Source organism: Macrotis lagotis, chromosome X (assembly GCF_037893015.1).
Source record: "Macrotis lagotis isolate mMagLag1 chromosome X, bilby.v1.9.chrom.fasta, whole genome shotgun sequence".
Lineage (NCBI taxonomy): Eukaryota > Metazoa > Chordata > Mammalia > Peramelemorphia > Peramelidae > Macrotis > Macrotis lagotis.
This window is the reverse complement of record NC_133666.1, coordinates 546,801,118-546,828,243: the sequence shown is the minus strand read 5'-3', so window position 1 is coordinate 546,828,243 and position 27,126 is coordinate 546,801,118. Positions and strand designations below refer to the sequence as shown.

General features: G+C 38.8%; 2 protein-coding genes across 4 annotated transcripts in view; one reads left to right on the top strand and one right to left on the bottom strand.

The window, feature by feature from the left end:
* The window catches only part of RBM12B (RNA binding motif protein 12B), a 63,038-nt gene extending 56,522 nt beyond the window's left edge, over nucleotides 1–6,516 (top strand). Inside the window, exons 4-5 of the transcript XR_012471342.1 lie at nucleotides 2,455–2,559; nucleotides 6,103–6,516. The gene's annotated coding sequence lies outside the window, so the exon portion shown is untranslated. The remainder of the gene's footprint in view (nucleotides 1–2,454; nucleotides 2,560–6,102) is intronic.
* CIBAR1 (CBY1 interacting BAR domain containing 1) overlaps nucleotides 1–17,827 on the bottom strand; it is a 41,292-nt gene extending 23,465 nt beyond the window's left edge. The window contains exons 1-5 of one of the 3 annotated variants that reach the window (XM_074200184.1): nucleotides 17,715–17,827; nucleotides 17,140–17,374; nucleotides 14,505–14,573; nucleotides 13,401–13,502; nucleotides 4,532–4,537 (exon numbers count right to left, since the gene is read on the bottom strand). In XM_074200184.1, coding sequence (XP_074056285.1) covers nucleotides 4,532–4,537; nucleotides 13,401–13,502; nucleotides 14,505–14,573; nucleotides 17,140–17,374; nucleotides 17,715–17,740 — 438 coding nt within the window. In that variant the 5' untranslated portion in view covers nucleotides 17,741–17,827. The remainder of the gene's footprint in view (nucleotides 1–4,531; nucleotides 4,538–13,400; nucleotides 13,503–14,504; nucleotides 14,574–17,139; nucleotides 17,375–17,714) is intronic. The other 2 variants (XM_074200183.1, XM_074200182.1) reach the window with 2 other exon arrangements.
* Between the last annotated feature and the right edge of the window lie 9,299 nt (nucleotides 17,828–27,126).

Sequence of the window (27,126 nt, the reverse complement as noted above, 5' to 3'; positions counted from 1 at the left end):
AAAGACCCCTGAAAACTACTTTCAAGATAATACTATCACTGACTACTTGTTTAGTATCAGCATTCAACTTGTTCTAACTGAATGATAATGTAGTCTCCATCTTTCTCCTTTTCCCTCCATAAGATTAGCATGAGATCTCACCATTTTTCTAAAATCCAAGAAAATAGAATTACAACATACCTTTCCTCTAGCAATCTAGTAATGTAAAAAAATAAAGGTAAGTTTAGACAAATATGCCTTGCTATTTTTGATCACTTTCTTTTAACACTCACTAACCATTCCTTTAGAATTTTTAGAGTTCCATTTTGGTTTTTTTTTTCCAGGAATTACAGTCAAGCTCACTGCACTGGTCACTAGATTTTACAGACTAATTAATTGTTTTTTTAAAACTGCAATAGCATCTCCCTTTTTGAGACCTGCAGCACCTCTATTCCCTAATGATAGCAGCTCTGTAATCATTTCTTCCAGTTCTTTCAATGCAATGGTGACTCAAATGTGTAGAAAGCAAGGAAGCCCTCTTTCACAATGCTCCTTCTCCCCTTACCATCCCCCCTTATCTGAGTATTATATAGTTCTATAACAATTTGTTAATTTCTGGACAATATAGAGATCATTCTTCTTGACTGAGAGAAAAGAAACAAGAATTTAACAACTTTCTTTCTGCCATCCATTGATACTGTCCCATCTAACTCAGCAACAGTCCTACTGTTGCTTTGGTCTTCCACTTTTGACCTTTTGTCTTTGCCAGGTTCAGCTTTCATACTCATACTTTCATACTTTTCATACTTTCATACTATTCTTATAGGAGTCTGATATAATGTTTTAGCCTGCCCTTGCTTACATTACAAAATTATTGAAACAAATTAAATTATTTAAACAAAATTATTCTTAATTTAACACTTTTGAGTTTCTTTAGAGAAAATGGAATAGAAAGATAAAAGTGAACCTTCTGTGTACCTTGATTTGTATACACATATAGAAAATAAATTCAATGTTACTCTCAAAGTTGTCCTACTTGACTTGAGTTTGTCTCTGAACTTGTTACTGTAACTTATTTTTTGTTTGTTTTTGCAAGGCAATGGGGTCTGAGGTTGGATTTGTATTCAGGTCCTTCTGACTCCAGTGCTCTGTTTACTGTGCCACCCTAGCTGCCCCTGTAATGTTTTTAATGATACTTATGTGATTTTTTTTTTTACTTTTTTGGCAGTTCTATAAACTGCTTATCCCCTTCAAAGCTTGTCTTGTCAGGTGAAAATACTGAAAAAATAATCTTTATAACAAGTGAACATAGTCAAGCAAAAACAAATCCACACACATTTGCCAAAAATATGGTTCATTTTGCACCTTGGCTTCATTATCCATCAGAAAGTGGGGTAGTATGCTTTATCACTTGTCTTGTGGAATCATGGTTGGCTTTTGCATTAATCAGAATTCTCATGTCTTTCAAATTTTCTTTTAAAGACATTTTTGTATATATTGTGTAAATTGTTTTTCAAGGTTCTATTTATCTTATTTCTTATTAGTTTATTTTGGCTAGGATTCTTAAAATGTGGAGAAATTACCACCAAGTAAAACTTCTGAGAGACCATTGATGGGAGTGAAATGTTTCTCTTATAAATAAGAACTTCTATAAGTATTTTTGTACATGTAGATCCTTTTCTTTTTGGAGTATATCTGGGTCAAAAAGTATAGTGACTTTTGTGGTAGAGTTCAAGAAATTGCTTTTCAGAATGACTGGATCAATTCCTAATTCCACCAAGGGGGTGCTTATGTTCTCTCAGCCTTTCCAATAATGGTAATTTGGGGGGGGGGTTTGGTCACCTACTAATCTTTTAATGTGAGGGGGAACTTTGGAGGTGTTTCTTTTTCTTTAATAGTGATCTGGAGCATTTTTTTCATATTAATGTTCACTTGAATTTCTTTTGAAAACTGCTTGTTTATATACTTTTTTCAACATTATCTTTTACAAATACAAGCTCATCACTAATTTCCCTATGTATTTACATTGTTCTCTATATAATATTCCTTTTTATCATCAGAATTATTCCTCTTTATGTCTTTAGGATTTAATTTTGAGTACTACCCATATTACTAGGGTTGGCTTCCCATTTAGGAACCTCTGACTTTTCTAAAAAGACTTAAGAGTGCAAATTTTAGAGCGTTCATCTTGATCTTCCTTCTGAAGATTTCTATTATTTCCATTCTAAAAGTTAGTTTTTCCTTATTGGTGAGAAATGAATTACAGAATAAAACTTTTCCTCTTGGTCCCTTCCCATTTTGGAGGATGAAATAAATTACTATTAAGGTTAGCTGATCAATTATTATCTATTTTGCTTTCAGTACAGTTTTCAAGCAGATAACTACTGTATCATTTCTCCATGCTACAAGACTTGTTTATCCTGAATTTATCATTTACTTCCATTTTCTGCTGACAATATATACTTTCTTTTTCAGATGAGTTATATACTGCCAGCAATGACGCTTCTATTTTTATGGCAATCTTCATCCAGAAGGTCTCCACATTTACTCTCTACCTCTAGAGAACATATGTGATTCCTGGTTAGTGCATATTTTTTTTATGTGACATAACCTTTCTGAGCCATATTCTAAATGTATCTCCACTAAGTCCCAAAGATATCTATATTCTCAAATAACGCTCCTTGAATTTAGTTTAGTCACCTCATGCTTTGTTTCTGCATTTGTAAACAGAAAACTGAGGTCATGGATTTTATTTTATTACTGACTTTTTCCTCAGCTTTTGTCTTTTGTATATTTCTGGGCGCCTCTATTGCTATTCTTCTTAGTATATATGTATATTATATATGTATAATATGTAAATATATTAGTATATATGATATAACCTTCTTGAGCCACTGAGGGAAAAGTCAGACAAAATATGAATTCTAAATTTTGGGAAAACTTATTTCAAAGATTTTAGAAAAAAGTATAGATAGGATAATTAATACACAGGAGCAAGGATTCAAAAAGAGGCTAGAACATTGGATCAAATATACTAATATTACATTTCACAGATATAAAATATAGAATTAGGTTAAAAATAAACTTTACAAAAAATGGGAAAGCCTTGGCTAGATATCAGTTTATCTGGAAAGGAGATGGTTTTAATGAGATTGAAAAATGGATACATGTTATATGGCAGGGAAGAAAGCTAATGACATTTCAGCAACTGTTAAGAAGGTAAAGGACTTTATGATAGGAATAGCCCATCTTATCCCTGCCCTGTGGGTCAAACTAGTTATTTCCTTAAAAAGCAAGGTTTTGCTGAAGCTTGACTGACCCAGGGGGCTGGTCACCCTTTAAGGGTAACAAGGGCCAACCTTGAGGCAGTCATATCCAAGCAGGCATTTGTATGGAAGCTGTCATCTAATGTCTCATTTCATTCTAATCTCGAACCTCAACTACCAAAGTGGTCTGAGTCAGATCAATCCCAAAAAAGTGATACTCTACTGCAATCTTCCCCAGACATTTTCTATGGTGCCATATTCAGTTCTGAGTGCTACATTTTAGAAAGCACATTTAAAAAATTAGACATCAAGGGCCAAAGCAGTATTGTAAATTACCTTAAGTTATCAAATGAGGAGGGATTTAAGAAAACAACAACGTTTAGCATGGAGAAAAGAAGACTTAGGAGAGACATCTCTTAAGGGCTATCAAATAGATTTGTTTTAATTAGCCCAAAAATACAGAGTCAGAAACTGTGAGTAGAAGGGTTATCATGTGAAAGTGGCATTTTACTTGCTTTGGCACTAGAATACATAGTAAGAAGGAAGAGGTAGAAGCTATTGAGGCAAATCACAACATGAAATTTTTAAGAAAAATCTTTCTGACAGTAGTACAAAAAAAAGTACTGATTTTAAAAAGGTCAGTGGTAAGATTTTCTAGAGATTAAGTGACTGCTTATTGAGGATATGGTGGAAGAGATAAGATACCTGTTTAGATTGGGCTGGAGTAGATGCCTCTGCCTCTGAGTTCCCATCCTATTCTGAGATTTTAAGATAACGATGATGATAGTGATAGTAATGCTGAGAATAGAGACTGAACCAGTGATTTCATTAGTATAGGAAATTCCTTCTATTAGTGCTGGTTGGTATCTTTTCTATTAGAGTTACTGAAGGCATTGATAATTTAAGTGACTTGCCTATGTTCACTAAGTCAAATATGTGTTAAAGGTGGGACTTGGAGGCTGACTCTCTAACTACTACATCACTCTCAACTTTTATAAAGTACTTTAAAGTTTGCAAAGAACTAAATATATCATTTTATTTGATCCCCACAACAACATGAAGCAGATGTTATTATCTTCATTTTACCAATGAGTCACATAACTAGTAAGTACCTGAGGCAGGATTTAAACTAGAGGTTTTTAATTCCAAGTCCAGCATAATATCCACTTATTCCTCTTTGCCTCAGATCATTGTTTCCATAGTGATTTTAGAAATAAATGTGTGATAAAATTAAAAAAGGATTTACTTTAATGATCCATCGTGAGAAACTCCATGCAATTACCCACCTGTGACTGAAATTGTCCATAAAGGAAAAAAAAGATTCTCAAAGGGAACAATAATATTTTCAATTTTCAAATTAAAAGTTATGCAATCTAAATTATGGATAGTTCAGAAACATTGTGACAACTTAGAAATAGGAATCGTTTAAAAATTAGGTGACATATACTTAACCCTTCCCTTATAAAAAAAGCATAAGTTTTTATTAGAATCAATCAATATGTTAAAAGCCAGAGTTTCTTTTAAATATAACCACCATGAAGAGAATATTCTAAACACAGAGGTAAATCTGATGTTTTGAATGCTTCTGACTTGAGGGGAAATTGAAACATAATAGAAGATGAGGTAGATTAATAGTTTATATTCAATATGAACATTTGTGGTAAAAATCTAGATACTAGAGTACAAAACACTATGTGGAACATTTATGTAAGGATTCAAAGAATTATATTGCTGTAAGAGGATATTTGGAAAAGAGGAAGAAATAGAGGGAATTCCAATATGGAGGCATGATAGTGACTATCTATCTACTAGAAGCTCTCAGTGCCAAAAACCAAGCACAAAAATACACTTCTATATTCTTTTTAAATATTAGTTTGATCTTCAAAAACTAGAACCAAAAAGGGGCTACTTCTAATCTGGCCCTGATTCCCACCACTAAGTTCAGAGCAGCTACTGTAGTGGGGAAAAAAAAGTGAATGTTGGCATGGGGAAAAAAAGATCATACCATTTTTTTTACATGTCTGTTTTAAAATTTTTTTTAAGGCAATGGAATTAAGAGTGACTTGTCCAAGGTCACACAGCTAGGCAATTATTCAGTGTCTGAGGTTGGCTTTGAACTCAGGTAGTCCTGACTCCAGGGCCAGTGCTGTATCCACTGTGCCACCTAGCTGACCCCTAAGATCATACCATTTTAATAATTTGAGAGAGAAGAGGAAATCCAGGCATATTTGACATTTACCCCAGATTTGGGAAGAGCAAATTTTTAAAGGATTCACAGAGAAAAGATAGATAGAATCCCATGGCCTAAAATTCTATAAGCAATTCTATGGAAAGCTTTCAGGAATTAAAAGAACAAAAACTCAACCAATTCATTAAACTGAAACAATGCCAACAAGAAGGAAAAGAACTGTTCAAAGAAACCAATGTGAATGTACAGGAACTGAATAAGAAATTTAGACTTAAAATAGAAATCTAGGAAATATAGAAGCCAGTACAGATAATGAAGGATGAAACAGAAGCCTGGTTTCTCCTGATAAAAAATAATGCCAGAAATGTTAAAGCTCAGAAAGAAGTGAGGTTAGTGAAGAATGCTAAGGATTATTTTTTTTCATCCTTTTTTGTAAAAAGCAATTATGAAATATTCTTGCTCTAGAACTTTGCAAATGCTACAAATCAGGTCTTAAATTGTTTTGTCTAAATTTAAGTGAAGGAGAAAATAATAATGCAAATCAAACTTAAAAGTAAGCTTACTTATTTTCTTTAAACATTTACCAGCTCACCATGAGCTTCCTCTTCTTCATTTCCTATCACTATGATGCCTTCTGTCATATGCTCCTCCTTTACCTCTATCTCACAGGCTTGGATATACCATGTGTTGCTATTTTGTCATCAGATGGAACTTTGCCCCATTTCACTGGAGCACCAAGATGCTTCACTGATATGGGAGGAGAAAACATACTTAAAGGCCAAGGACTCCGGCAGCATCCAAACAGAAGTCCTCTTTCCTATTAAATCAGACCATAAGGTGAAATGGTTCTGGAAAAAGCAAGTAAGAAGGATGTCTTTGTTCAACATACCCCTCATTATAATAAACACAATGTGCAGGTCATGCCACCATTAACTTGGTTAGTGTGCGTCTCTTTGAAAATGAAGGACACAGAGGGGCAGCTAGGTGGCACAGTGGCCCTGGAGTCAGGAGTACCTGAGTTCAACTCTGGCCTCAGACACTTAATAATTACCTAGCTGTGTTGTGTGTCCTTGGGCAAGCCACTTAACCCCATTTACTTTGCAAAAAACCTTAAAAAAAAGAAAAGAAAAAAAAGGAAAATGAAGGACAACTATTATTATTATTACATGATGAAGTGTACTTGTTCAAGAAATCCCATTCCATCCTGTTTCTTCCCAACAGATTGCTTCCTCTGTCATCCCTACTGTATTACTTTCAATCCCTGCCTCTCTACTGGCATATTTCTTTTTGCCTTCAAATGTGTCCGTGTCTCCCTCATCCTGAAAAATCCCTCACTTGATTCTTTCATCCCCACTATTGTCTTGTCTATTCTGCCCTCTAAGCTATATTCCTCAGGTAATAGGTGCCTCTACTTCATCTTCTCTTATTCTTATTAACCCTTTATAATCCAATAGCATTGTTCTTGGTTCTCATTCTTGACTTCTCTGTTGCCTCTCTTCAAGATTTTTCAGACCATATGCTCTTGTTTTCCTCCTACTTATCCTTTTTGCTAGATCCTCATCCAAATTATACTCAGTCTGTATTTTTTCTTAAACCCTTTTCTTTTCTCAGCATTATTTCACTCAGTGATCTCATTACTTCCATGGTAATTACCATCTCTATGCTAATAACTTTCAAATTTACCTATCCAATCCAAAACTGTTTATCTCCAATCTCAAATTTCCATTTGCCTTTTAGACATGTTGAAATGGATATCCAGTAGACATCTTGAAAAAAAATTCAAAACAAAATTCTTTATGTCTCTCCCACCACCATCTTCCCAAACCCTTATCACCTCACCATTCTCTCAGGCTCACAACCTGGACGTCATCCTTTATTCTTCACTATCTCAATCCCCATAAGCATTCAATCTGATGCAAGATCCACTGATTTCACATATGGTGTCCCTTGAATATGCTCCCATTCTTCCTCTGGTACAAGACTTCATCCCTGAACTATTGTAATAACCATCCAGTGGGTCTACCTGCCTCAAGTCCCCTTCCCACTTTATTTAACTATTTATTAGACTGATTAAGAAACTAGCATGACACTCCCTCTGCACAATTAATTCCAATAGCTCCCTGTCATTTCCAGGATCAAATAAAATTGTCTGATATTCAAACCTATGCATTACAGCTTCTTCTACTTTACTCCCTTGCTATGTACTTTTTTTTTAGTTTTTTTTTTGCAAGGCAAGGGGGTCAAGTGGCTTGCCCAAGGCCACACGGCGCTATGTACTTTTCAATTCAGTGACATTACCTTGCTGTTCATTGAATAAAACATACTACCTCTTGACTCTGAGCATTCTCTCTGGTTGTACCCTATTTCTGGAATGTCTATTCTCTACCTCTTCCTTTCTTTTAAATTCCAACTAAAATCCTACCTTCTCCAGGAAAGCCTTCCCTAATCTCTTGTAATTATTCCTTTGATATCCTGTATGTGGCTTGTCCAATATCAGTTTGCTTGGTGTCCCTTTAAAATGTGAGCTTCTTGAGGGCAGGGACTATGTTATGCTTCTTTTTGTATCCATAAGGCTTAGTGACCTTGGCATAGTAAATCAGTATTGACTGACAATTCTGGATTAGAATCCTACTTATAGTGGACTGATTTTTTTAAAGCCAGGAGATGACAAAAGAGAGGTTGAGGCAACTCAAATCTTATTTTGCTTTCATTTTTTTCTGCCAAAGAAAATTATCTTTGTATTGGGAAGCACAGAATACAAATGATACCATTCAGTCAGACAGGGAGATTATAAGAACATACACAGGTGCTTTTGATAAATTCCAGTCTATAGGACTAGATGAACCACATCCCAGTATACTGAACTGGCAGATATGAGTGATAAAGCCTTCCTGAATGACTTTCAAAAAATTGTGAAAAACAGAAGATTTGCCCCAAGAAAAAGACAAAGGTTGTTCTGATTTAAAAAAAAGGGAAAAGAATATTTTTCTTCTCCGTCTTGTAGAGTTGATTCTTAATCAAATAAACATTTGACTTCTGAGTTCTTTTACAACAGTGAAAAGTCTGAGAATTGAGTTTTGGATATGGAGGTAGAGGGTATCAAAAGGGGAAATGGAACATTTATGATTGGGATTTAGGGGGGAAATCTATGCAAAAATATAGATTTGGGGATCACCTGAAGAAAGGAAAAAGAATAGTCTACATATGAGTTTATTTGGATTCATACTACAATTCTAGACTATATTACGCTATATATGATTACATGAACAACTATAAAAGCAATGATTAATAACTTCATGCTTAAGTCATACTACATTAAATTTCCTTTTCTTATAATTGTTTTTGAGTTAACTTTGTGTCATCATTATCATTAACATCACCTGCATTTATAAAATGCTTTCAAATTTGCAAAGCACTATAAATATTTTATCCTCACAACTACCCTGAGAAGTAGGTGCTATTATGATCCTCATTTTACAGATGAGGAAACTGGGCAGACAGAAGTTAAGTGACTAGAGTCACAAAGCTTAGCAAGTATCGGAGGACAGATCTGAATTCAGATCTTCCTCACTCCAGGCCAGGTACTTTTTTCTGTACCCCAGAACTCAGCAGTGCCTAGCATAAGAAGATGTGCTTAATAAATGCCTGATGATGACTCAGTATTATCAGGAGAATGTTAAAGTCATAGTTAACCTGGATTCTAGGAAAATTATTTGAAAAACTGTAATCTTGTAGAAAGAAGGAATGTGGACCAGAACAAAGTTTCTCCAACAATTAAACTGAGCTAGAACTGGAAGAATGGAAGGACCCAAAAGATTAATTAATCTATGAGGGTTCAACATCAATTTGGAAGAAGGTCTCTAGAAGAATGCCCTAGGGATTTATTCTGAGCTTTATGTTCTAACATTTTTGTCAAAAATAAAGATGGAATGCTTACTGAATTTTGAGATAAAACAAGCTAGCAGGAATAGCTATTAAAATAGATTAAGAATCAGAATGCAGAACGTTCCTAACAGGCTAGATCATTCATCTGAATAAAATGGAACTTTCCGGGGGAAAATGTAATCTTTCACTTGGTTTAGAAAAAAAAATCAATTTTACAGATATATATATTTTTACAAGTATGGCTGTATGTTGAAAAAATAACAGGGTTTTAACAGACTAGGCTCAATGTGTGCTGACATTGATATTCATACTTAAATGAATCTCATCAATTTGGTTTGCTCCAGTGATGCAAGTCAGAAAGTATAGATGTCCATTTTTTGTGCTTCTTGTCCGTATCTTCCCATATGGACTTTTGCCTTAAAGGTCCATCCAAAAATCTTTGAGTTGACCTGAAATCACATGTATTACAATGGAGTACTTGAATTGTCCTCTTGAACTGTTATCCCTCAATCTTGTCAAATGAGAATTCATGACATCTTTTATTCCTGTTCTTCTCTGAAGGTCCTTGGTATTTGTTGCAGCTTGTCATGTTCCAAATTTTGTAGCCAAGTAACAACAATGGTTGAATACTCATATTACAAAGATGGACCTGGAAAATTTGGAGTCATTAAAAGAGTTTAGCTATTTCCTGAAGGCAATCCAGTCTACTCTCCCCTACTAAGTTTGGATCCAACTGGCTATTTATTTATACCTTCACACACATGTGTATGTTTCTATGTATAAACACATATACTGATGAATTTGCTCAACAGGTTTTCCTTCAAACTGTTTATGATAACCTGGACAATAAGGAATTAGATGGAACAGTGAATCAAGCACCAGACCTGGATCCATTCAAGTCCAGTTTTAAACAGCAGTTTCCTCATCTGTTAAATGGGGGAAAGTAACAGTACCACCTATTCCTATGTTTGTTATGAGGATCCAATGAGAAGTAACTGCACAATAAGTGTTCCATGCATACTTGCTATTATCCTTATTATAATTATAATTATTCTTCATCCATTTGTTTTTTCCCATGTGGATGATTAGGCCACGTTTGAGGTTGACAGTGTTTCCCATTGATTCTGCAATCCACTGTGGCTTGCTTCAACAAGCTTACGTGTGCACACAGGAGTCTCTGGAAGCTCTCAGCATCTATACATAATCCCACTTCAACTTGAATTCTGCTGGACGCCTCTCATCACAAATGCTTTGGTGAACTTAAGTCTCTCATTTTATGATTCACTGGATTTTATTGATCTGAGTGATCAATGAAAAGGTCTCTGCTGTTATATCTTTCAAAGCAGTCTCTGTTGCTTAATTTTGATATATGTACAGGAGTGTTTCTTGCTAGAAGTCAGCCTTTAAGTTATCTTTTTCCCCCTACAAAATCATATTTCTCATAATCAACAAACATCAAGTACACTGGGATCTTTTATCTGCTACATCTTTCAGTCAACTGGATGACAGAAATACTATGAAATATTGCTTGTGAAAGCCTACTTTCTGATACCCTCATTGAAGATTTCATTGATGCATATATGCTCAGATTTTATTTAGATGGTAAAATAGACATGGATCAGTAGCTGCTGTTCTGTCCTTTAGCCCTCAAGCACAGTGTGACATGGCAGCCAAAACAAACCAAATGCAGTTTCAGCTTGCATCAAGACAGATACATCAATACTCTTTAGATGATATTCTGGGTGAAGACTGAAGATATCTCAGAAAATATTCAAGGCAGTGTAACCAAGATGGTAAAAGATTTTGAGGACATGTCAGATAAGGAACTTATGCTTACTCAATTTATGAATGAATTGAGGATACTTAATTTGAAGATTCAGAAGAAAAATGATAGAAGTTTTAAATATCTGATTGACTATCTGATGGAAGAGGAATTATTAGACTGGTTCTAATAAAATCCCAGTGAACAGAACTTACAAAAGAGAGAAGTTTATGTCTGAAGTCAGGAAAAATTCCTAAAACTCTGAATGATCACAAAATGGAATTTGTTGCCTCAGGAGATAATGAGTTTCTTCACACTAGAGATCTTCAAATAAATGCTGAATAATCATTTTTGTTGTAACCAGATTTTATTTATGTGCTGGATCAGAGGATTCTAAGTCAGATATGAGTTGATAGTCCCTTCCAACTATGATTTTGCAAGATTATATTGAGGTGATATATATAGTAAGAGATGAAGATTTACATGTTACATTTAAGAGTGAGGAGAAAAAAAGAGGAACCAATGAAGGACACCAGGAAGGGGTGATCAAAGAGATACTAAGAACAAGGAATAAATGGCATCAGTATAGTTGTCAGTAAAGAAAGGATTTGATGAGTAGCATCCTCATCCAAGGTTTTTTTTTTATCCCTTTAAGGAAAAAATAAAAATGTATTATTGTGCACGGAGACAAAACTGGTTTCATATGACAGTAAAAATCGGGTTGATAAGCACAGCAAGGTCATGTCATAGAAGATAACACAATTGGGATAAAGGGTATAAATGAAGTTATTAGTAAACGCCATCTTTTAGATCAAAGAGCAAGAGAGAATGGGTGAAGTTATAAAGGGTTTAAGAGTAGTTTTGGTAATCAGAGGAGATAATGGGATGGAAAGATAAAAGACTCAAAAGATTCAGAAAAAATGAATGCTTTAAGAATATGATAAGAGATCTGATAAAGAATGGAAAGACTGATAAAGATACTAAGTGAAGAAAGAAGAATCAGCAAAGCACATGACTACTGTAATGTAAACATAAAGAACAACTACAAAACTATCAAAACTAAATGCTTTAAAATTATGATTGGGGGCGGCTAGGTGGGCACAGTGGATGGAGCACCGGCCCTGGAGTCAGGAGTACCTGAGTTCAAATCTGGCCTCAGACACTTAATAATCACCTAGCTGTGTGGCTTTGGGCAAGTCACTTAACCCCACTGCCTTGCAAAAACCAAAAAATGAAATAAATTTATAAAATTATAATGATCTAGTAAGGTCCAAAAGAAGAGATATTAGAAGATACCTTTCCTTATTCTTTGCAGAGGTAGGGGATTATGGGTTATGGAACACTGCATATAATGTTAAGATTTAAAAAAAATGTGTTTTTTAGCCTTTTTTGAACTGATTTTTTCCTCTTTAGTTTTTTGTTAATAAGGGATAGCAATGGGACGGGAAGGATGGAGTGTTAAGTGAGAAATATAGGTGATGTAAAAATTAAAAATATAAAAAATTAAAAAACATAACACTCAGAGAGACAGACGAAAACAAGAGGAAAGAAGACAGATATGGTACTGATAATTCTGGTGCTAGTTTTTCTTCTCTAGAGGTAGGCAGAAAGCAGCCAGAGACTATTTTCTCTTCAATATAAAATTATTTATAATGAAGAACATTCAAGAGGGACTCAGTTAAATGGGGAAACTTTCAATTTTATTCTAGAATTCCCGTCTTGAACATTTTATTTTTCACTATGGGAGTGAATCTTTAAGAATATTCTTAAATCTCTCAATGAACCTTGGTTAGCTGTAGGTGGTTATTTCAAAGCTGATTAAAAAATAGTATGCATAGGACTGAAGGTTATGTTAGGAAAAGTTTATTTTCTTCCCCCAAAAATAAGTGTATGGAAAAATTATGAGAATGAGGTAAAAGTAAGATAAAATGCATTAACTGATTTTAACTAATTCATGTACAATTGGAGTTCTACAAGTCCATTTTATATTTCTGGACAACAAATCCCTTTGATTTATGGAAATCCAGTTTTTCTTTTTTAAACTGTCACCATACAAAAACGATATCAGTAGATAGTCTAGAAACCCTGTAAAGGAATGTTTAGGAGAATCAATTAAAGTATTCGTTTAACAGTGAATAATTTCTAAAATGGGAAAAGAAAACCAAAATCCTTTTAAAGTAGGAACTCTAAATTCTCTGACCACACTATATATTTTCAGGAAATGTAAAAACTAATAATGCCAATCTTTCAAAGGAGATTACCTTTTTTTAGCAAATAAATTACAAAATAACTTTTTTTCTTAAAAAAATTTAAAGGATACTATAATATGTCGATCTGATGGATTCCGCTGACGTGTCCTTTCTAGTTGTGTTAACTGCTTAGCTTCTCGATTCTTTGCTGTTAGAGTTGCTCTGAGGTCCTCCTGTAGACATATTTACTTTCTGGTAAGTTACTGCTTTATTTACCCATTAACTCGGAGCTACAATAATAGGAAAAAGTCCCTTGCTTAATATGAATACTTATACTAAAAGAATTCAGACTTGTATACTTTGCACACATATAAATTTATAAGGCTCATCTTCATTTAACAAAAATGCAATTTCTTATTACTTTAAGAATTTTGAAATCATCCGTACAGAAAGACCTGTCTTCTAAAGATTTAGATGACAACTCTGCCCTGCCCTAGAAGATGGTTTTTAAGAGTTCCTATGCTTCAAAGGTGATTGTAATCTGGATACTAATTCTCTGGTGGTGACCTTATCATCCTTACTTCTGCTCCTATGATGATGATGTTAGAATTTTGGGTTTGCTACTTATGTGACCTCAGAAGTCACTTAACACTTCCTAGGTCTCAGATACCTCACTGGTAAAATATGAGAGTTGAAGATTCTCTAAAATCTCATGGACTTAGATAAAAGACACAAAGTTCACTGCTGGGGTTAAGCAAAGTCTTTTCTGGTTGATAACAATCTGCCAGAACCTTTGCTTCCCTAGGACTGTCTACCAGGACATGGAGTCACCTCACTATATAGTAAGTAGGGATTTAGTAGAAGGAGAGGAAATTATTTAGTTAAAAATAATTTTATTCTCTGTATCTTTTTTTAATAAATCTAAGTGCAGTTTTAGTAGCATTAAATGCTTGAAAACTACTGACTTTCAGAACACATTGCAGAGAATAAGTAAAATTAGAATGTCTTACAATTTGTAGTTTTATAAAATTGAAAATATTTTTCAACAGCCTATTTTCCAAAAACAACTGATTTCATTTAGTTACAGGCAATCATCTTATAAAATCTGTAAAAAAAAAAACACAACACTCATAACCTCACCCCTTACTCAACTCCTCATACTTTTTTATAAAATGACCACTGGAACATGCACATGAATAACCCTTGCCCAAACAGCTAATAATCCATGTACTTACCCGCTTCATTTTCACAATAGTTCCATAAGTTTTCAAAGGTTCAACTACTTTGGCTTCAAGTCTTTCAACCTATTGGCAAAGATTATAAAGTATAACTGAAACAAAATACAGAAATAAAATACTTCAATTAAAAATTAAATCTAATGCTAATTTTATTTAAGTACAATCACTAGATAAGTCAGTTTTTTTAAGGGTGAGGAAACTGAGGTAAGCACTGAGGTTAAGTGGCTTGCCCAGGATCACAAAGCTAGGAAGTAGCTGAGGCCAGATATGAACTCAGGTCTTCCTGACTCCAGGTCCAGCACTCTCTCTATAGTGTCACCTAAATGCCTGTAAGCACTACTTGATCCAAGTCTTCAAGGACTCCAGGAATTCTATGGACTAGGAGGTTGAAAGGCAAAATATTCCAGATATAGACAGGGACCAGACAGAAGTCCAGAGCTGCAGGCCAAATAGGCTGAATCTTAAGGTTAAATCATAGATATTAGAATGTAACATGCTTGGAAAGGGATGATGGTATTGGGGGTGAAATGCTTTAAATGCAAAACAAAAGACTAATTATGGATATAATTAGAGAGGTTATATGATTAGAACTATGATTTGAGAAAATCAGTTTGGCAGCTATGAAAAAGATGATGTATTGGAGTAAGTAAAGACATGAAGACAAAGCGAAAGGCAGTTACTGTAACTGTTCAAGTAAGAGCTGCCTAATTTAAGTGGTGGTTAGCAGAAAGAAAGGGGCCATGTGAAAGGCTGATTAAGAAATGACAAGATTTGTTCATAAGGCTAGAGCATGGGCCCTGGAGTCAAGAGGACCTGAGTTCAAATTTGACTTCAGACACTTAATAATTACCTAGCTGTGTGACCTTGGGCAAATCACTTAACCCCAATACCTTGCCAAAAAAAGAGAGACTTTATTCACATAAGTGGATATAAGTGATCAACAGAGAAGAATAGAAGAGACTGGGTTTAGTGGGGCAGGCTCTGCAAAGGCTAGATATAAGGAAGCACAATGCTGTGTATGTGCAGAATGAAAAAGGTCAACTTTGCTGGAATGCAGTGTACAAAAAGGGAATTGCATATAGAAGCCCTTATAAGAATATGGTGATTTGTCTAAGTATCAAAACCTATCACTTGAATATAAACTCTGGGAAGGACTGTACACTATGCCCTGTGGTGTAGGCACTTAAATGGTTAAATTGTAACAGATTAAGAAAAGAAGTCAAATGAAAAGTATGTTTTAGTGAAGACACCACCACCTGGGAATCACAATTCTAAAGGAACAGTTAACCTGGCTCTCCTCTAAATGCCTTTACCATAGTACCAATATAAATGAAGAAATTTGCATAAAAGCTCTTTGTACTGCTACCAAAAAAAATCAATTTATTTTTTTAATTATTATTATTTTTTTAGGTTTTTGTAAGGCAATAGGGATAAGTGGCTTGCCCAAGACCACACAGCTAAGTAATTATTAAGTGTCTGAGACTAGATTTGAACTCAGGTCCTCCTGACTCCAGGTTGGTGCTCCATGCACTGTGCCACCTTGCTGCCCCCCCCAAAATCAATAATATTTTACTGGTATCAATAACACTACTTAAGATATGCCAACCTTTTTCAGGTTGGCACACATCCGTAAATTTTCTGGGATAAGTTGAAGGGTGGGCTGGGGAGGGGCCAGAAGAAATAGCAAAGGAGTGAAGTCTCTTACCCTATACTCATTCATACAAACCCTTTATTCAAGTTGCTCACATATATTTATCCTTTCATCCATTGTCAGTTAAAGTTAAAAATTTGTGAAAGGAATGGGGGAAATCTAGATCTTCATGCTAAGACTGAGAATTGGTAGGGCTAATGTGCAGAAAACACTCCTAAGCGTTGGGTTACTTATGTAAAAACCACTGTGTGAGAGGCGGCTAGGTGGCACAGTGGATGGAGCGCCAGCCCTGGAGTCAGGAGGACCTGAGTTCAAATCTAGTCTCAGACACTTAATAATTACCTAGCTGTGTGGTCTTGGGCAAGCCACTTAACCCTATTGCCTTGCAAAAAATAAAAATGTAAAAAAACCCCACTATGTTTATAGTGATTCGCCTGACACTGCCACCTTGCAGCCCAGCTTGTTTCAAGGGGCCCTGCCGGGGCAAGGCCACCTTCCCTCGGCCTCCACTCCCCTTGAAGGGAAGAACGTGCTCCCCAAACTCTCCTTGGTGGGACTGGCGGAACCTGGCCTCCCCGGCATTTGCGGTCACAACTCCCCCTTCCAGCCTCTCTAGCACAGAACCCCTCCCATACAGTAGGCGCCTAATACATGCTGGTGGGGCGCGGGCGCGGCTGCGGTGTGAGGGCCGGCCCGGCCCGGCCCCGCCCGGCCCAACCCGGCCCGGCCCGCCCCACCCGGCCCCCCGGCCCACCTCGGCCCGCCCCGGCCCGCCCCGGCCCGCCCCGCCCGGCCCACCTCGGCCCACCTCGGCCCGGCCCGCCCCGGCCCTGCCCGCTCGGCCCACCTCGGCCCACCCCCCGGCCCGCCCCGGCCCTGCCCGCTCGGCCCGCCTCGGCCCGCCCCGGCCCGCCCCGGCCCTGCCCACCTCGGCCCACCTCGGCCCGGCCCGCCCCGCCCGGCCCGCCCCGCCCGGCCCACCTCGGCCTGCCGGTAGTCCTGGAGCTTGGCAAACTCCTCGGCGAAGTTCTTGAGGCCGTGCCGGAGGTTGGGCGTCTCGGTGGCGGCGTAGGCGTGCACCTCCGTCACCAGCAGGTCGGCCTTGTCCCGCAGCCGCGCCGTCTTGCGCACGTAGCCCGCGAAGATCTGGCACAGCTCCCCGAAGTGCTTCTCCACGTTGGACACCGCGTCCTGCAGCGGCCGGGTCTGGGCGTCCCTGGGGGCGGCGCGGGCACGCTGTGCACTCGGGCACGCTGTGCACTCGGGCGCGCGCACGCACACGCGCGCGGCCCCGCCCGCCCCGCCCCCACCCTCAAAGCGGCTTCTCTCCCTCCCTCCCTCCCTCCCTCCCTCCCGGGCGGCCTCAGGCCTCAGGCCCCGGCCAGGGCCGCCCACCCCGCCGGGCCGGGGGGGTCTCCGCGAGGGCGCCCCCAGGACTCCTTCCGGGGACGGACGAGCGGGAGAGTCCGGCGGTGCGGCGAGCAGGGGAAAGGAAAGGAGGCGGCGGGGGCCCGCCCAGCCCCGCGGCTGCCCTCCGCCCCGCACGGCATACTTACCGGCTTTCCAGGCTCCACCTCAGCATGTCGCCCCGCGAGCAGCCCGGGCCTCGGGAGGGAGCCCGCAACGGGCCCTGCGCAGCCGCCGCCGCGCCACGCGCCCAGCGCACGCAGGGCCGCGGCCGGGAGCGAGCGCGACCCCCGCCTGCGCGCGCACGCTGGAGCCGCCGCCGCCGCCCCCGCCCCCGCCGCGGCTGTGCGGGCGGCGCTGGAGGGCCGGGGCCGGGGCCGGGGGCGCTGCGGCGCGGGCCGGGCCCGGGGCAGCCTCCCCGAGACACCCCGGGGCACTGAGGCCCAAGTTACGGGGGGGGCTCAAGGGGAGGGCAGGCCCAGTGGGGCCATGTGCCGTCCTAGCCAGGACACTGCTTAAAGTTGCATCTGCATCACGCACGTTTCCCCATCACTTCAGTCTAGGTAGACTGCATTCCCTCACTTAGACTAGGCAGACTGTTTCCCTTCACTTACTTGAGGTAGACTGTTTCCCCCCACTTAGTCTAGGTAGATTGTTTTCCCCTCACTTATTCTTGGGACCCTTTTTTCCCTCACTTAGTGTAGGTAGACTGCATTCCCTCACTTAGACTAGGCAGACTGTTTCCCTTCACTTACTTGAGGTAGACTGTTTCCCCTCACTTAGGCTAGGTAGACTGTTTTCCTCTCACTTAGTCTAGGTAGACTGTTTCCCCCTAACTTACTCTAGGTAGACTGTTTCCCCCTAACTTACTCTAGGTAGACTGTTTCCCCTCACTTAGGCTAGGTAGACTGTTTTCCTCTCACTTAGTCTAGGTAGACTGTTTCCCCCTAACTTACTCTAGGTAGACTGTTTCCCCTCACTTAGGCTAGGTAGACTGTTTTCCTCTCACTTAGTCTAGGTAGACTGTTTTCCCTCACTTGGTCTAGGTAGATTCTTTTTCCCTCACTTAGTCAACATGCACAGATTTCCCTCACTTACTCTAGGTAGACTGCATTCCCTCACTTAGACTAGGCAGACTGTTTCCCTTCACTTACTTGAGGTAGACTGTTTCCCCCCACTTAGTCTAGGTAGATTGTTTTCCCCTCACTTATTCTTGGGACCCTTTTTTCCCTCACTTAGTGTAGGTAGACTGTTTCCCCCTAACTTACTCTAGGTAGACTGTATTCCCTCACTTACTCTAGGTAGACTTTTTCCCTCACTTAGTCTAAGTAGATGTATTCCCTTAGTGTAGGTAGACTGTATTCCCTCACTTAGTCTACGTAGGCTGTTTTCCCTCACCTACACTAGATAGACTGTTTTCCTTGCACATAGTCTAGGCAGGCTGTATTCCCTCACTTAGTCTACATAGATTGTTTTACCTCACTTATTCTAGGGAGACTGTTTTCCCTCAATTAGTCTAGGTAGACTGTTTTCCTCACTTAGTGTAGGTAGACTGTTTTCCCTCACTAAAGTCTAGGTAGACTGTTTTCCCCTCACTTAGTCTAGATAGACTCTTTTCCCCTCAATTAGTCTAGGTAGACTGTTTTTCCTCACTTTGTCTAGGGGAACTGTTTTCCCTCACTTAGTCTAGGTAGACTGTTTCCCCCTAACTTACTCTAGGTAGACTGTTTCCCCTCACTTAGGCTAGGTAGACTGTTTTCCTCTCACTTAGTCTAGGTAGACTGTTTCCCCCTAACTTACTCTAGGTAGACTGTTTCCCCTCACTTAGGCTAGGTAGACTGTTTTCCTCTCACTTAGTCTAGGTAGACTGTTTTCCCTCACTTGGTCTAGGTAGATTCTTTTTCCCTCACTTAGTCAACATGCACAGATTTCCCTCACTTACTCTAGGTAGACTGCATTCCCTCACTTAGACTAGGCAGACTGTTTCCCTTCACTTACTTGAGGTAGACTGTTTTCCCCTCAGTTAGTCTAGGTAGAATATATTGCCTTACTTAGTCTAGTTAGACTGTTTTTCCTCACTTAGGCTAGGTAGACTGTTTTCCTCTCAGTCTAGGTGGACAGTTATCCACTAACTTAGTCTAGGCAGTCTGTATTCCCTCAGTGTAGGTAGACTGTATTCCCTCACTTAGTATATGTAGATTGTTTTCCCTCAGTTAGGCTAGGTAGATTGTTTTCTTCTTACTTAGTCTAGGTAGATTGTATCCCCTCACTTAGTGTCAGTAGACTGTAATTCCCTCACTTAGTCTAGCTAGACTGTTTTCCCTCAATTAGTCTAGGTAAACTATTTTCCCTCACTTAATCTAGGTAGACAGTTTTCCCTCACTTTGTCTACATAGACTGTTTTCCCTCACTTAGGCTAGGTATACTATTTTCCTCTCACTTAGACTAGGTAGACTGTTTTTCCTCACTTAGTCTAGCTAGACTGTTTTCCCTCAATTAGTCTAGGTAAACTGTTTTCCCTCACTTAATCTAGGTAGACAGTTTTCCCTCACTTAGTCTAGGTAGATGTTTACCACTCACTTAGTCTAGGTAGACTATTTTCCCTCACTTATTGTAGGTAGACTGTATTCCCTTACTTAGTTTAGGTAGACTGTTTTCTCTCAATTACTCTAGCTTAACTGTTTTCCCTCACTTAGTCTAGGTGCACTGTTTTCCCTCAGTTAGTCTAGTTGGACTGTTTTCCCTCACTTACAATAGGCCCACTGTTTTCCCTCACTTACTCTAGATAGACTGCTTTCCTTCACTTAGGCTAGGCAGACTATTTTCCTCATACTTTGTCTAGGTAGACTGTATTCCCTCATTTAGTGTGGGTAGACTGTATTCCCTCACTTAGTCTAGGTAGACTTTCTTCCCTCAATTAGTCTAGGTAGACTGTTTTCCCTCACTTAATCTAGGGGTCTGTTTTCCCTCACTTAGTCTAAGTAGATGTATTCCCTTAGTGTAGGTAGACTGTATTCCCTCACTTAGTCTACATAGGCTGTTTTCCCTCACCTACACTAGATAGACTGTTTTCCTTGCACATAGTCTAGGCAGTCTGTATTCCCTCAGTGTAGGTAGACTGTATTCCCTCACTTAGTATATGTAGATTGTTTTCCCTCAGTTAGGCTAGGTAGATTGTTTTCTTCTTACTTAGTCTAGGTAGATTGTATCCCCTCACTTAGTGTAGGTCGACTGTAATTCCCTCACTTAGTCTAGCTAGACTGTTTTCCCTCAATTAGTCTAGGTAAACTGTTTTCCCTCACTTAATCTAGGTAGACAGTTTTCCCTCACTTAGTCTAGGTTGACTGTTCCCCTCACTTATGCTAGTTTGACTGTTTTCCCTCACTTAATCTAGGTAGATAGTTTTCCCTCACTTAGTCTACATAGACTGTTTCCCCTCACTTAGGCTAGGTATACTATTTTCCTTTCACTTAGACTAGGTAGACTGTTTTCCCTCACTTAGTCTAGCTAGACTGTTTTTCCTCACTTAGTCTAAGTATACTGTTGTCCCTCACTTAGTCTAGGTAGACTTTTTCCCCTCAATTAGTCTAGGTAGACTGTTTTCTCTCACTTAATCTAGGGGGTCTGTTTTCCCTCACTTAGTCTAGGTAAACTGTTTTCTCTTAGTTAGTATAGGTGGACTTCTTTGTCTCAATTAGTCTAGCTAGACTGTTTTCCCTCAATTAGTCTAGGTAAACTGTTTTCCCTCACTTAGTCTAGGTAGACAGTTTTCCCTCACTTAGGCTAGTTTGACTGTTTCCCCTCACTTAGGCTAGTTTGAGTCTTTTCCTCTCACTTACTCTAGGTAGACTGTTATCCTTCATTTAGCCTATCCAGACTATTTTCCCTCACTTAGTCTAGGTTCACTGTTTTCCCTTACTTAGTATAGGTGGACTGTTTTGTCTCAATTAGTCTAGGTACACTGTTTTCCGTTGCTTAGTCTAGGAAGATTCTTTTCCCTGGCTTAGTCTAGGTAGAGTGATTTCCCCTAACTTAGACTAGGTAGAGTGGTCTCCTCACTTAATGTAGGTACAGTGTTTTCCCTCACTAAAGTCTAGGTCGATTGTTTTCACCTCAATAAGTCTAGGTAGACTGTTTCCCCTCATTTAGTCTAGGTACAATGTTTTCCTGCATTTCGTCTAGGTAGACTGTTTTCCTTCACTTAGTGGAGGTAGACTCTATTCACTCACTTAGGCTAGGTAGACAGTTTCCCTCTCACTTAGTCTAGGTAGAATGTTTTTCACTCACTTAGCCTAGGTAGACTGTTTTCCCTCACTTACAATCAGTACACTGTTTCCCCTCACTTATTCTAGATAGACTGTTTTCCCTCACTTAGTATAGGTAGACTATTTTCCTCTTACTTAGGCTACGTAGACTGTTTTCCACTCAGTCTAGGTAGACTTTATTCCCTCACATAGTCTAGGTAAAGTATTTTCCCTTGCTTAGTCTAGGTAGACTGTTTCCCCTCAATTAGTCTAGTTTGATTGTTTTCCCTCACTTAGTCTAGATAGAAGGTTTTGCCTCACTTACTCTAGGTAGAATGTCTTCCCTTGGTTAGACTAGGTAGACTGTTTCCCCTCATTACTCTAGGTAAACTGTTTTTCCTCTCACTTTGTCTAAGTATACTGTATTGTCTCACGTAGTCTAGGTAGAATATTTTCCTCTCACTTAGTGTAGGTAGACTGTTTTCCCTCATTTAGTCTAGGTAGAATCTTTTCCTGCACTTAGTCTAGGTAGACTGTTTTGCTTCACTTATTCGAGGTAGACTCTATTTACTGACTTAGTCTAGGTAGACTGTTTTGCTTCACTTATTCGAGGTAGACTCTATTTACTGACTTAGTCTAGGTAGACTGTTTCCCCTCACTTATTCTAGGTAGACTGTTTACCCCTCAGTTAATCTAGGTAGATTGTATTGCCTCACTTAGTCTCTGTAGAATGTTTTCCCTCACTTAGTTTAGGCAGACTGTAGTGACTCAGTTAGTCTAGGTAGACAGTTTCCCCTCACTTATTCTAGGTAGACTGTTTTCCCCTCAGTTAGTCTAGGTAGACTGTTTTCCCGTACTTAGTCTTGGTACACTGTTTTCCCTTCCTTAGTCTAGGTCGAGAGTTTCCCTAGCTTTGTCTAGGTAGATGGTTTTCCCTGCCTTTGTCTAGGTATATTGTTTCCCCCTCCCTTAGTCTAGGTAGACTGTTTTCAGTGGCTTAGTCTAGGTAGAGTGATTTCCCCTCACTTAGTCTAGGTAGACTGTTTTCCTCACTTAGTGTAGGTACAGTGTTTTCCCTCACTAAATTCTAGGTAGATTGTTTTTACCTCACTTTGCCAAGGTTGACTGTTTTCCCTCATTTAGTCTAGGCAGACAGTTTTTTCTCACTTACAATAGGTACACTGTTTTCCCTCACTTAGTCTAGGTAGATTGTTTTCCTGCACTTAGGCTAGGTAGACTATTTTCCTCTTACTTAGTCTAGGTAGACTGTTTCCCACTCAGTCTAGGTAGACTGTATTCCCTCACATAGTCTAGGTAGAGTGTTTTCCCTTGCTTTGTCTAGGTAGATTGTTTTCCCTCAATTAGTCTAGGTTGATTGTTTTCCCTCACTTAGTCTAGATAGACTGTTTTGCCTCACTTACTCTAGGTAGAGTGTCTTCCCTCACTTAGACTAGGTAGACTGTTTCCCCTCATTACTCTAGGTACACTGTTTTCCCCTCAATTAGTTTAGGTATACAGTATTGCCTCACATAGTCTAGGTAGATTATTTTCCTCTCCCTTAGTCTAGGTAGACTGTTTTCCCTTTCTTCGTCTAGGCGGACTGTTTTCCCTCACTTACAATTATTGGTACACTGTTTTCCTTCAGTCTAGATAGACCGTTTTCCCTCACTTAGGCTAGGTAGACTATTTTCCCTCACTTAGTGTAGCTAGACTGTCTTCCCCTCCTTTTGTGTAGGTAGACTGTTTTCCTTCATTTATTCTAGGGAGACTGTTTTCCCCTCATTTAGTTTAGGTAGAGTCTTTTTCCCCTCACTTAGTCTAGGTGGACTGTTTTCCCTCACTTAGAATATGTAGACTCTTTTTCCCTCACTTAGTCTAGGTAGACTGTTTTATCTCATTTAATGTACATAGAATTTTTTTGCTCACTTAGTCTAGTTAGACAGTTATCCCTTGCTTAGTCTAGGTAGACTTTTCCCCTACCTTATTCTAGGTAGACTGTTTTCCCTCACTTAGTCTAAGTAGACTGTTTTCCCCTCACTTAGTGTAGGTAGACTGTATTCCCTCACTTAGTCTATGTAGATTGTTTTCCCTCACTTAGGCTAGGTATGCTGTTTCCCTCTCACTTAGTTTAGGTAGACTGTTTTCCACTCACTTTTTCTAGGTAGACTGTATTGTCTCACGTAGTCTAGGTAGATTATTTTTCTCTCACTTAGTCTAGGTAGACTGTTCCCCCCTCACTTATTCTAGGTAGACAGTTTTCTGTCACATAGTCAAGGCAGACAGTTTTCCCTCCCTTAGTATAGGTAGACTGTTTTCCCTCACTCAGTCTAGGCAGACTGTTTTCCCTCACTTACAATAGGTACACTGTTTTCCCTCACTTAGTCTAGATAGACTGTTTTCCCTCACTTAGGCTAGGTAGACTATTTTCCCCTCACTTATTCTAGGTAGACTGTATTCCCTCACTTAGTCTAGGTAGACTGTTTTCCCTTACTCAGTAAATGTAGATGGTTTTCCTTCACTTAGTCTAGGTTGATGATTTTTCCTCACTTAGTCTATGTAGACTGTTTTCCCTCACTTAGTCAAGGTAGACTGTATTCCCCCCACTTAGTCTAGACTGTTTTGCCTCACTCTAGGTAGAGTGTCTTCCCTCACTTAGACTAGGTAGACTGTTTTCCCCTCATTACTCTAGGTACACTTGGGGATTTACAAAGCCTGGAAACCAGATTAAAATGTAATTGGGAAGTATCTAATAAAATAAAGATGTAATATAACTTAGATAATGCTAATTTTGTGGTTTTTCTAAGTCACTCTTAAACCTGCAGGGATCTCTTATGTGAGTTGTAGCATTGTCTAAGAGTGTTTGTAGTTTCCTCCTGGGACTTCACTGAAATAAGTCTAGTGACGGTTTTAGAAGTGAACATATTTTAAACGTCAGAAAACTCTCCCCCACCCCCATAGAATAGGTATGTTTTATTTTGTAAATGGTCTAATATACGTGTCTTCAGGGAACAGAATTTTAAAATCTTGTTTGGGGATATATGAATGATTTTGTTACTGCCTGATTGGTATTTACTACTTCCAAGAGACTTCATTGAATATGACAAAAAAGCAGAGAGAGAGAGAGAGAGAGGGAGAGAGAGAGAGAGAGAGAGAGAGAGAGAGACTGACTCTCTTTATTCTTCCTAAGTGCTACAGTCTAGCCCTGTGACTTTGAATCTAAAATCAACTTCTTTCTTCAGTGTTATGAACTTAAAACTACATAAAATAATTTATATAGTGTTTATTTAGTAATGAAATTGGATTTTCACTATTGAGATGAGAATCTCATTGCTCATGAGATGGGCTACCAGGCAAATAGAAGGGCATTGTAAAAGGCATCTGTCACAAAGATGGTTAGTTACTTATGACTGTTTTTTTTTCAAGTTATGCCATAGTATATTTAATGTCCAACAAGTGGCCTGTGTGGATTCTGAATGTTGGAGTTTACACTGTATTATACTTAGGAGAAAAAAATAAACAATGTCTTAAGAATGAACAAAACTCTCTCAAGCCATCTATGAATACACAACTCAATGTAAAATTTGGTAAGGATGCACATTGGGATTGGTAACATTGTTTTGAAGTAATTTGGGTTTCACTTAAGGGATACAACATTCATTTTAGTTGATCTTTCTAGATGTCTGGGGTAGCCCTTGTAGGGTTAGAACTTTTCTCATCAGACTGTTACTTGGATCCATGTTGTACAAGTATAGGACAGAGAAAATATAACTAAAAATAGTAATGGACTGCAAGCTCAAAATTATGGCAACTAAAAATGGTATAGAGTCCCAGTTAGTTGAAAGCTTAGGATGTGGATTCATTAAACTGTAAAAATTATAATAGTGTATACCTCTTTTAATCAGCGAAACTTTTAATATGGTTTTCTTAGCAAAAGTCTCTAATAGTAAAGTTCATGATGTAGTTTCTTAGCAGAAGTTACTATCAATGAAAGCCATAATAATAATGAGTTCCTGTCAATGAATAATGCAAACCAAGATGAACAAAAATCAAAAGAAAGCACTCTGACCATAGTATGACCAGTACAAGACTTTGGAAACACATGATTTTACTCGAAGCAACCCTGATGTGACATCCAAGAGGATGGGACCTGAGGCCAGCCCTAAGTTATGGAAACCCCAAAATATAAGCCAATTCATACTGGCATACATTGCAGCCCCTCCTTTCTTTTTCTATAATTACCAGGGAATTTTGGAGTAGTTTTTGCTAGAATCCATGATTGTTGTCCAGCAGCCACCTTAGACAGCCCCAGTGTGACTATCTGCTTTTGATGATTAAACTGCTTATATGATCAATATGGAGTTCCCAGCTCATTTCATGGATATATGACCATTAAAATGAATTCTTGAATGTGATAAAATTTTGAACATTCCATCACAGAGGAACACTACAGAGCTAAATTCGGGGAATTCCTGGTAAGAAACTCTTTCCACCAAAGCCAAATGGGCAAATTATAATCTTAGAGAATTCTATAGCTTTGAAAGTTAATTGGGGAATTATGAGGTTATGAACTAAGAACATGTCACAGATACTGCTCTCTTCAACAAGACTGACAACCCTTAGTTTAGGATGGGCAGAAGATACTCCTTTTTGAAAACAATAAGATATAATAATGAAAACAATAATGACATAATGATATAATACTCTGTGCTGAAAATGAGACAATACATTCAAGAAGCTTTTTTTTTTTTTTGGTGACAGAATGACACCTAGGATCACACAGCTATTAAGTGTCAAAGATTTAGAGACCAAATTAAAACTCAGTTCCCCCGACTCTAGATCTGTATTCTATCTACTACACCACCTAGCTGCCTAAGAAATTCATATTCTAATAAGGGAAACAGAACACATATAGGGGATAGAGACTAGGAAAGAGATTTTTAATCAAGGCAACCACAGGGATTATGAATGAAGCTATAAGACAGTCTCAGATTGTTGTGTCCTTCTCTCCTAATAATGGTCATTTTGATTTGATTATCTTTTCCAGATCAAGAACAAGAAAGTTTAAGTGGAGAAAGGGGGAAAGAAATTTCACTTTTAGCTGGAGGACAAATGGCAAGATACTTATACTGAGTGAGCTACATATCCTTGTAGTTTGCTGAAAGGGAATGAAGCATGGTTTGGAGCCAGCTCAGTCCAGCTGGTATAGTGACTTGCTTTTACTTTTCACTCACTCAATCTCTTACTTACTCTCTCACTCACTAAACATCACACTTCTGGTCCAAGAAGAATCCCAAAGCTGAATGGATTGGAGGGGGAA